At 32.4% G+C, this 13,425-nt stretch overlaps 1 protein-coding gene across 3 annotated transcripts; it reads left to right on the top strand.

The window, feature by feature from the left end:
* The first annotated feature begins 497 nt into the window (after positions 1 to 497).
* On the top strand, positions 498 to 11,936 carry LOC8261689 (probable LRR receptor-like serine/threonine-protein kinase At1g06840). Of its 3 annotated transcripts, XM_048371055.1 has the most exons (21): positions 498 to 1,097; positions 1,349 to 1,493; positions 1,921 to 2,071; positions 2,523 to 2,594; positions 2,705 to 2,776; positions 2,969 to 3,112; positions 3,220 to 3,291; positions 3,432 to 3,503; positions 3,601 to 3,675; positions 5,697 to 5,765; positions 5,981 to 6,049; positions 6,240 to 6,311; positions 6,499 to 6,585; positions 6,806 to 6,880; positions 6,987 to 7,483; positions 8,175 to 8,333; positions 8,582 to 8,865; positions 9,575 to 9,626; positions 9,814 to 10,064; positions 10,523 to 10,657; positions 11,281 to 11,936. In XM_048371055.1, exons 2-21 carry the CDS (start codon positions 1,352 to 1,354, stop codon positions 11,626 to 11,628), a joined length of 2,898 nt encoding a protein of 965 aa, XP_048227012.1. In that variant the 5' UTR covers positions 498 to 1,097; positions 1,349 to 1,351; the 3' UTR covers positions 11,629 to 11,936. The 3 variants fall into 3 exon arrangements, with proteins under 3 accessions (XP_048227012.1, XP_048227013.1, XP_048227014.1); XM_048371056.1 differs by lacking the exon at positions 498 to 1,097 and having other exon boundaries at positions 1,372 to 1,493; positions 1,905 to 2,071; XM_048371057.1 differs by lacking the exons at positions 498 to 1,097; positions 1,349 to 1,493; positions 2,523 to 2,594 and having other exon boundaries at positions 1,926 to 2,071; positions 2,665 to 2,776.
* The last annotated feature ends 1,489 nt before the right edge of the window (positions 11,937 to 13,425 follow it).

Below are 13,425 nucleotides of genomic sequence, written 5' to 3'. Positions count from 1 at the left end.
AATACCAAGTAATATTAAAATTGAGTTTGTTTTTTGGGTTATGTTTAGTTCCCAGTAAAATGAAAATATTAACAGTTATTTTTTCTTTTGTAATTTATGGTCCAACACAGAGATAAAAGATATAATTAAAAGAGTAACTATATTTTCATTAGTTCATAAAAGATTTATGTTGCATAAAATATGTATTTTAGATAAAATAAAATGGCTTATAATAATTAATGTATATTTCAATTTAAGTAAAAGATGAACTTAAAAATATTTTACAATAAATGTAAATATACATTTTTAAATCTTAATTTATCTTTTAATTTGAGTAAATAATCTCAATATTATTATTTTTTTAAAAAAGGAAAAAAAGAAATAAATCTTGAAATTTGCATTTTTTTTAATTTCCAATTATATAGGCTGAAATCTTTTTGATTTTTAATTTTTTTTAATTTTTTTTTTTTTGAGAAAGGTTGAACTTTTATTGTAAAAACAATTCTATTTCATTGATTGAACATGATATATCCAAGTGAGCATATTAGATTTTATTTTTAAATGCAATTTCAAAGCATGATCAAGCAATTGTTATTTAATAATTCATAGAAATGGCATCAGTGGCAACCAAATTGGGTTCCCTCAAGGTCATATGGGGTTAGTTGGGTTGGCCATTTTCTCAAAAGAACCATCAAAAGCAAACACCTTTCACCATTGTTTTCTTGTCTGTCTCTGTCCGTTACTTCAAAACCAGAGAAAAACATAAATAAATAAATAAACAATAACAATAAAAACTTGCAGCCTTCAATCCCACAAAGTCAAAATAGCCAAACCCCATTAGCCATTAAGCAATCACTAACTCCTTTGCCAGCTTTGTTTATTCAACAACCCCTAAAAAAAAAAATTAATAGCAATAGTGGAGTGAAATGAAAGAGATGGGTATCAGCTTCATCTTCATGTTCAATAATCTCTGCTACCTTTGCAATAGGGACTTGGTCATAACAAAACCAAGCATAAATTTCCCAATTTCCCATTTCCAGTTTCTTCTCTTTTTTCTTTTCTTCCTCCCTCAGGCTTCTCCAAGGCAGTTAGTTTCCAAGAATACATATACCATATAGGTGTCTGTCTGTTTGTTTCTTATTCTCTTCTCTATTTGTATAGAATTTTGAATTTGTCTTTATTCTCTTCTCTTTTACCTATTTCTTGATTCTTTTGTTTGCATGTGGTTGGAGACTTTTGCTCTTCTTCTTTTTCTTGTTTGCTTAAGTGTCAGTTTGTGTTTTCTTTTCTTCTTTTTTTCTTTTTGTTATCAGGAGAAATATTTGCTTCTGGATGCTTTTAACGGGTGTTTAGCTTTTTGGGTGAACAGGGTATGTTTCAGAAATCTGGTGGCTTTTGTATTCTTGGGATGTCCATATCTAGAACCTGCACTTTTTGTGCTGTTTTGCTTATGTGGCTATGTTGGTCTCCATCACTTATTGGAGCTCAAGATGCTATTACCAGTCCTATAGAAGGTAATTCCTTTTTTTTTTTTTTTTTGTCTTCTAATGCTATTCTTTTTTTTAAGGTAAAAAGAAGTACATATATTTTTTTTTATCCTGCAACTATAATCCTAGAAATGGTTAAGAGTCAATATAGATGCTGCGCAAATGCTTGTGCTTAAAGTTCTTGATAAAGAAATACAAATCAATTTAATTAAAATATGAGTATCTTCAAATGATTGTACGTGTAATAATAAAAAAATTTGTCCAATCAATTTTGAAGTTCCAGTAGTTAATTTTGAATAGAAAACTAGGACTACTGGTAGTGTTCTTCATGTATTGCATGAAATCTTTGAAATATTATACTTTGGTTTACTGTTGATTTATGATGCAAGAAATGTGGAAAATGAAAACCAAAGTATTTTTTTTCCTTTATATTTTAAGTTGGTCTTCAATGCAGTGAAGGCATTGCGGGAAGTCAAGAAAAGTTTGGTTGATATTAATAAAAACTTGAGCAATTGGAATCGTGGTGATCCATGCACATCGAATTGGACAGGAGTTTTGTGCTTCAATGCAACAATGGATGATGGCTATCTGCATGTTAGAGAATTGTATGTTTTCAGTTTTTCCTTTTCTTTTATGTGGATGCCTAAATATTAAATGTTTTTCAGATCATATTGACTCTGTTTAATTTTTGCTAGGATCAACCCTTCCTTTTTTAGTTCATTTACTAATCAGTAAATGCGGATTGAAGTTGTCCTTTAGGATACAGGCTAGATGCTCAAATTCATCAATTCTTCAGAATAGATCACTAAAATATTTGAAAGCATTTCAGAACCTATCATTATATTTTCTCCTGTATAAATCTTATGGCTGCTCTCTTCTTGCTTACAAATGGATTGCTGCTTTATATCATCATACTCTAGTCACAAGCTCAAAAATTATACAATGTGTGGTTAAGGAAACTTTCTTACAAACCAAATGTAGGTTTCCAGGACCCATTGTCTCCTTTTAAGAAGAAAGTCATAACAATATGTTTGTTGTTTTTCTTTTTCTTTGCAGGCAATTACTTAATATGAATCTTTCTGGAACTTTATCACCATCACTTGGTCTCTTTTCTTATATGAAAATTTTGTAAGGAAATTCTTATTTTCTGAAGAAAGCTCTATCCGGATGGATATCCATTCACTGCTCCTTTTTGCAGTTCTTTTCTCCCTGGCTGCTGACAGTCTTTCTTGTTGAAGGGATTTTATGTGGAATAACATAACTGGGAGCATACCAAAGGAGATAGGAGATATTAAATCTTTGGAACTCTTGTAAGCTAAACTGCTTGCTCAAGCTCATTTCCGTACAATGCAAATATGCAAATTTGGAAGTTTGTTAAGTTTAAAGTTTATGGCCGTTATTTTACGATCTTATTTATTTAATCTTGATCATAGACTATCAAAATTTTAAACTATCGCATAGTCATGCTTAACTTCTTATTCTGTGATACTTATGCTTTTCAGGCTCCTGAATGGAAACCAATTAACAGGCCCCTTGCCTGATGAGCTTGGTTATCTTCCAAACTTGGACAGAATACAGGTTGACCAGAACCATATATCAGGATCAATCCCTACATCATTTGCGTATTTGAACAAAACAAAGCACTTGTGAGAGTTTCTCTGATGCTATTTAAACTATAAACCAGTGCTAATTTATCTTAATCCTTTTACTTATGTTTCACTTCATATTATCTATCTTATTTTCCTTTTGGCAGTCACATGAACAACAATTCAATCAATGGGCAAATCCCGCCTGAATTATCCCGATTACCAATGCTTGTTCACTTGTAAGTTTGCAATTAGCTAGATTTATGTGAAACTTGTTACCTGTAAATGGATCTTTGAATATCTTCAGTTCATTTTAAATCCCTTTCTTATTTTGCTTTCATCTTATGCTCATTTGTTATTTACTTTGATACTTTTTCAGCCTTCTGGATAACAACAACTTATCAGGATATCTTCCACCGCAATTCTCTGAATTGCCAAACTTACTTATACTGTATGGTTCCTCAGTGATGAAGCATGATCTTATGTTTCCTTATGTTAGCTCCTTTAGCTTCATTGATTTGTTTTGCATTTAATTTCTTTTTATGCAGTCAACTAGATAACAACCAGTTTGATGGGGGTACAATTCCAGATTCTTATGGCAATATGACTAAACTGTTGAAACTGTAAGTGCAACTTCAAATCTGAAACTTCTAATTAATTTTAGGAGGTCCGAATGGAGAGAAATTTACTAGCTTCTCCATTTAAGTTATTGGACTAAATTATCTTGAGGTGTGTGGTCATAGGTATTATAGTTAAGAGTCAAATCTTGCATTAATGGAACAAACAATAAGATTCTCCTTGACATTATGCAGGGGCCCGCTTTGCAAACAAAATAATACTTTTTGGTTTGTTCGTAATTCCTTCTATAGGATGCATTCCTGAGCCCTTACCTATGAGTTTGAACATATAGATCTTCCGTCTCGTAATATTGCATTCACTTAACCATTTTTCAGTCACAGCACCGCATTTCTTATTTCTTATAAAACATTGCAGCACACAGCCATAAGTCAACACATGAGATGCTAAACGAACAACATGAACAAGATCAGCAATAGTTTCGATCTATAAAGGAAAATGAATGAATTTGGAAAAGAGGTTTTAGATTTGGTTGATGATTTTTACACAAAGAAACATGAATATGGAAGAACTTGGGTCAATTATGTCCATTAAGAAGCTCATTTATATTTTCTTAGATGCAATTTATAGAAGTTTGTACTTTACCAACTTTAATCTAGCAAAATCTCTTTGTTTAAGTAATAAATTTGCTGGAAAATCAGCTTTAACCTTCAAGTTAAATTATGTTTCTAGAGCTTTGCAATCATGATTCAAATAAATGACTGAATTAGAAGATATTGGCTTTGGAATAGAAGACATTGTGCTACAGAAAAAAGGAATGATAAAGAAAAGGCGAGACATTCTGACTCCAAGTAACGTAAGGAGGGTGCTGCCCTCCTCTATGTAAAGAGGAGGCAGGCTGTCCTTTCATTTGAAAATTTGAGGCCATTTAGTTTTGGTGCATGAACCCACTTAGTCTGTTGGATTTAAAAACATTAATTATTCTTTTTATTAATCTTAATGAAAAAATTGCATACAAATAGTTAAAGATTGCATTAAGGTTATGATAAAGTTAATTCTCATATTGTGTAACCAAAAAGAAAAAACACATAGAAATGAACAGAAAAAAATGCTATATCAGAGAGAAAACACTTCTATCAACAATCTAAGACAGATCACATATGCTATGATCTAAGCTACTTGTATAACTCATTAGTATCCGTTAACAGAATCCAAAAGAATTCTACCTATGCAATCCATGCCACCAGAATCCTACATTTCCTAGGATATGTATCTAAAGATTCAGCGTTTCTCAATTTTATACATATCAGCTTAAGGCTTGAGTTGGGATCTTCGTTTAACCAAGATTGAACGGTGAAATTTGAGTGCATTTTGACCCCAAATTTCTGTTAAAATAGACCAAATCATGCTTCAATAAAACCTAAATACTTGGCTCAGTGTAGCTTGTCTACGTCCCTACCATGAGCTGCAATCTTGTGTCAGTCTTCACACACAAGCCCAATAGAATTTTTTGTTTTTTGGTCGCTACTAAGAGCTTAAGCTTTAAGTGGAGTAGTTCTCCAATAATCATGATATCTCAATTCTTTTACCTAAGAGATTGACACAAATATGACATATTGTTCAAGAAATGGGAAAAAGACCCTTTTTACATGTGTGTACATGTTGCTATTGGCTTGAATCTGATGGCTCAATCATGTAAGGAGAATATTTTAAGGTCTGACATGAATTTGCTTAACTAAATTGTTGCTTCTATGAAATTTGTGTGTACATGTTTTGGAATAAAGACAACTGGACAACTGAAAAGTTTATGCAAATTGCTCGACTAGTGTCATACTGCATTTTATTTCCATTATGAACTAAGGAGTATATCAGTATCTCCAGAAAATCTCAAGTTCTCTATTATCATTTCTTGTAGTGTTGCATCATTTTAGCTCAAATTATCTTCTGTAGATCAAAGGATAAATATATCTCATCAACTAGCTACAGCGAGCTAGAAGCTTAATTTACTTCCAAGATTATAGCTGAAGCGTATCTGTTATATTTCTTTGTGGGTTTCTATGGTTTTCAGGAGTCTCAGAAACTGTAGCTTGCGAGGTCCCATCCCTGATCTCAGCAGAATACCAAACCTTGGCTATCTGTAAGTTTTTTCTCTTTTTCAAAAAAAAAAAATTCTCTTGAAAAGCAGCTATCTGTAAGTTCATTTATGGTGTTTTCCTTTTTGAATAGTCACTGGTGATTATGAGATCTCCAATCATTATTTGGGCATCAGACCAAATTACATTTGTTTCTGTTTGTACTTTAAGATCCGTGCTGGCTTCTTTTCTCACACACAAGTCTTGATGTATGTTTCAGAGACCTCAGTTCAAACCAGCTAAATGGTACCATACCTCCTGGAAGGCTTTCTGAGAATATTACCACCATGTAAGATTTCTCCATTTCGTAATGTAGTGACTTTTTTTTTTTTTGGTTTTATGCATTGGGCCTAAGTAAAAAAATTATAGGTGTATACTTGAAATAATCTTCCAAGTTTCGATAATATAAAGTCTTTACCAGTATTATGCTGTTTATTTTTCTGCAATTTTGGTATTCACTAGCTAAACAATATTTACAGTGATTTATCCAACAACAATCTTACTGGAAGTATTCCTTCCAACTTTTCAAGCCTGCCTCGTCTTCAGAGATTGTAAGCAATTTCTCTCACTTTTTAAATGATTATAGATTATGCTGTATTGAGCGACTGTCTTTTTCCATTTTATGTCTTTATTGAAGCTGTAATAATTTGATGCTGATAAATAAGATCAATGAAAACTCAGAAAAAATTTGACTTTAATAAAATGAATATGGCTTAACTTTGTCATTTTCCATGACAGATCAATTGCAAACAATTCATTGAGTGGCTCCATCCCAGCTGCCCTTTGGCAAAGTCGTACTCTGAATGGATCTGAAAGACTTATCTTGTAAGAGCCAGAATGAAAATGTGTCCATTTTCCTTGGTAAAAAAAAGTGTTCTGGAAATGTACATGCAAGAAAATCCAGTTTTATGCGCCCTCTTAAGTATCTATTATTAATATGTAACAGAGTTAATCTCATTTATCATGCCTATTAAGATTAACGATGTAGCTTCTAAAATGGGGTATGACATACTGATTTTTCTAATGAATGGCTTGTCACTTTCAGGGATTTTGAGAACAATAAACTGTCAAACATTTCTGGGAGTGACACTATTAGTCTCCCTCAGAATGTCACACTCTGGTTTGCTTCTACACTTGCAATATCTGCTATGTCTTGATGTTTACAATTCATATCTTTCTTTAGATCCACCATAGCTTTTGTTGATAATCGTCCCAATAAATTTCAGGCTTCAAGGGAACCCTGCATGCTCAAATTCCAATCTGCTCCAATTCTGTGGATTGCGGAATGAGGAACTTAACAATCAGAGTTCGACAAACAGTTCCTCTGCCTGTCCCGTTCAAGCCTGCCCATCTCCTTTCGTATATTCCCCAACATCTCCTATATCTTGTTTTTGTGCTGTCCCTCTGATCATTGGATATCGATTAAAAAGTCCTGGATTCTCTGATTTCACACCCTACAGAGAAATGTTCAAGGGTTATTTGACCTCTGGTCTCAACTTGAAACTTTATCAGTTGTTCCTCGAGACAATCCAATGGGAAGAAGGACCTAGATTGAAAATGCACTTTCAGCTGTTTCCCGTCTATGACAACAATACTCATAAGTTTAATACAAGCGAGGTCCTGCGTATCATGAGCAAGTTTACTGGATGGAGTATACCTGATAGTGATATATTTGGACCTTATGAACTTCTCTACTTCACTCTGTTGGATCCTTATAGGAATGGTTTGTCTCAAAACTTTGATTTTTGTCATTGAGAAGAAACTAATGTCTATTTTACTCGATACTAAATTTATTTCTCATGATACCATGGCTTCCTGCCCTTTTTAGGTTATAAAATAATTATTCCATTGTGGCTATAAGCTTGCATATGCTAGGGAAGACTTGAAGTACTTCTCTATTAGCAATATGCCAAGTTTTTGTTCTCATTGCTTCGCTTAAGTTTCTAGTTAACAATACTTTTCGTGCTATCAAAAAAAGTATTCTCTAAATTGCGCTGCTGAATGCTAAGAAGTACTTGATAGTTGATACTTTATGAACAATGTTAGAAAGGATTATCAACGAAACATCTAATTTTTCACCAATGCTATGTTATTCTGGTTCATATTTGAAGCTTGTCTATGATCATTAACTTGGGCAAGTGATACACTGTTGCATATAGTATATTGAAGTGAGGGTAAAACTAATTACACTGTTTGATCTATGCAACTCATCTTTTTAGCATACCGCAGCTAGATGTAGTACTGCAGGAATTACATGTGCTACTGCAACCTAACAAGACTGAATAATCGTAAAGCTCAATTTAATTTGAGTCTTGTGATTTATGTTTCTGCATACCTTCTTCGACACATGCACATGAAAAAAATTGTTTCATAACTTTGACATTACTACGCTTATGGTTCTTTTGATGTCACAGTTATTGTTCCATCATCAAAATCTGGTATAAGCAAGGGTGCGCTGGCTGGCGTAGTAGTGGCAGCCATAACAGGTGCAGTTGCGTTATCTGCAATTGTTACATTTCTTATCCTGAGGGTGCACTTGAGGAATTATCGTACAGTTTCAAAGAGACGTCATTGTGAGTGTTGTTACTTCCATGACTAGATTGTTCATTTAATATATGATATTTTTGCATGATGTCCTCTCTCAAGTGTTAGGTCAACACTCAAAATTCAAATGTCATTTTAACTTCTAAATGATATCAAAAGATATCTGATGCTGCACTTTTTGGGAGATTGATAAATGACATTTACTAAGTGTGTTTGATAATATAATCTATTGGTTGAGACAGTTCCATCTCTAACATGTATTCATGTCTGTGCATAGCATCTAAAGCCTCCCTAAAAATTGATGGCGTGAAGGATTTCACTTATGCTGAAATGGCCTTGGCTACAAATAATTTTAATAGCTCCACTCAAGTTGGTCAAGGAGGATATGGAAAAGTTTATAGAGGCATTCTAGCTGATGGTTCCATTGTGGCTGTAAAGCGCGCTCAGGAGAACTCTTTACAGGGCGAGAAGGAGTTCTTAACAGAAATAGAATTGTTATCAAGGCTACATCACAGAAATCTTGTAGCTTTGATTGGATACTGTGATGAAGAAGGTGAACAGGTATTCTCTTGTACAAATCTCAATTTTTAAGTTCACCTTTTTGATTTTCACATATTTGATGAGATTAATCAAATCCTATCTCTAGCACAGCTGATATTTGGAAGTTTGCATCAAACTCTCTGTTTCCATATTAAAAATTCATATAAACTATGTGTTTGCACCCACTTAGGAAGTTGTTCTATTAGATTGGAGGCTTTTAGGAGACTTGGGAAGAAAACTTTAGGTTCTTTTAGTAAAACAAACTCTACCATAGGTCACAGCAGAAGGGCATGAAATCAGCCAAAAGTTTTTAATCATGAGCATAGGATAATCTGGAGACATGAATGTCTGTTGTCTCGCACATTGCTGCAAGCATCAGAATTCATGACCTCCCAACCCCTGACCACGTGGGATTAAAAAAGCCTTATAAACTAGGCTATGTCTCTCAGTAGTATAAACTTTCCAAGTGGAGTAAAAATCTTATGTTCTGTAGTCTGAGTGGTCTCAAGCAAACTGAAGAATTACTTCGATTTATATGTGATACTTCTGAGATGCCGGATGGTTTTCCATTACTAAATTTGGTAATCTATGCCAAATACTGTATATTAATATATATTGTATTCCAGATATTATGTGTCAATTCTCCTTATTGCTCCAGTGCTGTTAAAGCTTAAAATTTATCATTTGGGGAAGCTTGATAAGTTAATAGGCATTAACATTGTGCTTGCAGATGCTGGTTTACGAGTTTATGCCAAATGGCACCTTAAGAGATCATCTTTCAGGTACATCTCATATTTCTCCTCTGGACTCTCTTTATAATTCTTCTGTCATTGATCTCTAAAAATAGTTATGCAAGAATCAGCTAAAGATCATAACACTTTCTTTTTCTATATATGAATTCTGCCAGTTAATTCCATATGGTTACACAATGAAATTAATAACTGATTAATGTTCTATATGATATCACAGCCAAGGCTAAAGAACCGCTGAGTTTTGCAATGAGAGTGAGAGTTGCCTTGGGCTCCGCCAAGGGTATCCTCTACCTACATACGGAAGCTGATCCTCCAATATTTCACCGGGATATCAAGGCAAGCAATATACTACTTGGCTCTAATTATACTGCAAAAGTTGCAGATTTCGGACTTTCAAGACTTGCCCCAGTCCCAGATGTTGAAGGGGCTGTGCCAGCTCAAGTTTCCACCGTTGTAAAGGGTACTCCAGTAAGTCTTATACGTTTAGTCTCTAATAAGAGTACTAAATTTTAAATTTGAATCATTAATAGATTCATCTTCATCTTCCTTTCCTCTTTAGTTTCGCCTACTGGCATTGTCTAAGTGGTAGCACACCCATCTTTGGACGTTTTTGAAAAACTAACGAATCACATTAAAGTTCTCTAAACCTGAAAAATGGATACTAAAGAACATCCAAAACTTGTACCTGTTCAATATCATGAAAACATCATGTTTGGTAAATTGAATCATCTATTCATTGTATTTTTTGTAGGTTAATACATCCTAAACTATGATATTTAAATCATCACTTATTTTATAGACTTATTTCAGAAATTAACTAAGCAGAAGAAGAAGAGTTAGATAGTGGCTGTAAGTTTTGTTGAATTGCAAATAACTTTGTTCTATTGGGACATTGTGGTAACTCAAACGTTGTATTGACTTTGCAGGGTTACCTTGATCCGGAGTATTTTCTAACGCATAAACTGACGGACAAGAGTGATGTATATAGCCTGGGTGTGGTATTTCTAGAGCTCTTGACTGGGATGCAACCGATCTCACATGGCAAAAACATTGTCCGAGAGGTAACATCTTACACTTCTTAGTTGCAGCTATGACAAATGTGGATATAAAGATTTTAAAGTTGCAGTAACACCCTCTCGTTCTAATTCCTGAAAGTGATAAATAGAGGTGTCAAAATTACAAAAATAATCAGTCTCCTTAAAAGTGAAAATCACTAAACAACGTGGTGCTTCTTTTACCTTTTCCATTCATTAACAAATGATGCTTTATATATATTTGGAAAACATGTGTCAATTTGTTGCTATTAAACCACATGCTCGTGAGGGTGTAACATGTGACAACTGAAGTGATGGCGTATGGCTCATATATGTGTATGTCTAAGCATATGCATATATTTATAAATATGGTTCAGGTATATTTTGTGTAAATAGAACATGCTAAATTAACAACCCAGTAGATATCATATCTTGACTGAATCAACATTTAATTGATGGTTTATGTTGGTTTTTTTGGTACCTTAATTGAGCTCACAGGGCAACTAGTATTCTTTAACATATCTCACTTGAATTGTAGACCAAATCCTCAAAACAAGTATCTTTTATGTGTTAATCTGTCAAATAACATAGATATGTGAAAACTTTTATATCAAGTACACCATCTGAAACAGTTTTCTTACTTGCATCAGGTCAATGTTTCATATCAGTCTGGTATGATATTCTCAGTAATTGATGAACGAATGGGATCTTATCCTTCAGATTGTGTGGAGAAGTTTTTAAATTTAGCCCTCAGGTGTTGCCAAGATGAGACAGATGCAAGACCTTCAATGGCTGAAGTGGTCCGAGAACTTGAAACCATTTGGAACATGATGCCAGAATCAGATACTAAAACAACAGATTCAATGAGCACTGCTCCTGAAAAGACAGAGACTCCACCATCTTCATCCTCAATGCTGGTGAAGCATCCTTATGTCTCGACTGATGTTTCTGGCAGCGACCTTGTTAGCGGAGTCGTTCCTACCATCACTCCCAGGTGAATGACTTGCATACATGGAAGAAACTGATAACAAGAACAACTGACTATAAAATTGACGTAATCATCATAATTTGGAGTGGGGAAGGGTCTTATCAAAGACTAGATTTCTGTATATATAATGGTCTTAGTAGACTTTGGTTTGTAGAAGTTACAGGTAGACAGGTAGAGCAGTAGATATTGTTGCTGTAGTAATACCAACAAATCTTACTCGTGCCAAAATATTGTTTGATTCATTGGTGTTTCTTTGAGGCTGTAATGTACCTGACGTTCATTCTTTTATGAGATTTGTGAGATATCAATCTATTTATATGTGGATAATGAAACTTCTGAAAATTAATAAAAAATAATTCTGCTGCATAACATAAATATTGGTAATTTATATTCATAAATTAGTGTCAAAAAAAGTTTATCCAATTTATTTATACTAGATGGACTCGTCATTCAATTATTATTTATTCGATATTAATTTATTTTATTATATTGTCATGCCTCAAACAGTCATTTAATATACGGCATTAGACACTTTCATCTTTGCATTTTTCACAAATAATATTTGGAAATGATTGACATTTTTCTATCTTTTATCACTATAGTTTACCATCTAGTAAAAGCTTTTTATTTTTCAAATCAGGGGTTGAGGTGTTGCATTAAATATAAATTAATTAATTAAATTATCATTTTATTTTAAATAAAAAATGGATAACTTAGTGTTTGTCTGTACATTTTTGTTTTTATTTCTTTATAAAAAAGAACTAAGAAATGCTTAATTTTTTTGGTTGTTTTTTAAAATAATTTCTTATTTGATTTTACATAAGAATGTAATAAGAAAAAAATATTTAAAAAGGAGAAAATGTTGAGAGAGAAAAGTGAAGAAAAAATAAAAATAAAGATAATGTCAAGATAAAAAATAAAAAACAAAAAATTGCAAAATTAACGTCTAGTAATTTATTGAAAATAGATTCTATTTTTTAAACACTGTAAGAAGTTTTAAAATAGAGAACAAAAATAATTTTAAGAGGTATATAATTTATTTTTAATTTGAATAAATAAATAAATGACATATAAAAATAGTAACAAACACCTCTTTGTTCTTTATTTTAATTAATAGTAGATTTAATTGTTATTGAAAAGACTAATTGCTAAAATATTTCTAAACTTTTACCATTTAAAAGAATTAGCTATTTTCTTTTGAATATATGAAATTATACCTCTAAACTTTTTTTCTAAAATCATTATCCCATGATTAAGAATTCAAAAGCGGCTCAAATGCCAACTTGCTTCATGAATTTGAAGCCAATGACCAATTAGCTCATATCTCAATTCTTTGGCTAATATATTCAGTAACTTGGCAAATTTAATTTAATTAAAGGACTTAATATAAAATATTTAGTTTAGTCCTTAAACTTCATACTAAATTTCAAATTATATAAAATAAATTTTAATTGAGTTAAAATAAAATTATTTAATTTAATAGAATTTATTTATATTATTTAACAAAAATTATTATATAACAGTTTTAATTAAAAATTTTAAATTAAATAATATTAACTTCTAGCAGTTGCATCTGGAGTTAATAGATTACGCGGTATTATTTATATATTCTTATCGAACCAAGATGCTCTAGTACTGCTTCCTAAGAGCAGCGTGTCTACCGATTTCACCATAGCCGCTTACTTTTTCAATTAAAGAGCCTTTTTATTTATTTTATTTATTTAATTTATTATTATTAATTTAAATTCTTTTTAAAATTTTATGATATTGTTAACTTTAGAACATATATTAACTCATATATCTTTTT

This window comes from Ricinus communis, chromosome 2 (assembly GCF_019578655.1).
Source record: "Ricinus communis isolate WT05 ecotype wild-type chromosome 2, ASM1957865v1, whole genome shotgun sequence".
NCBI classification, from domain to species: domain Eukaryota; kingdom Viridiplantae; phylum Streptophyta; class Magnoliopsida; order Malpighiales; family Euphorbiaceae; genus Ricinus; species Ricinus communis.
The sequence above is the reverse complement of the archived record's forward strand: the minus strand, read 5'-3'. Positions and strand labels throughout refer to the sequence as shown.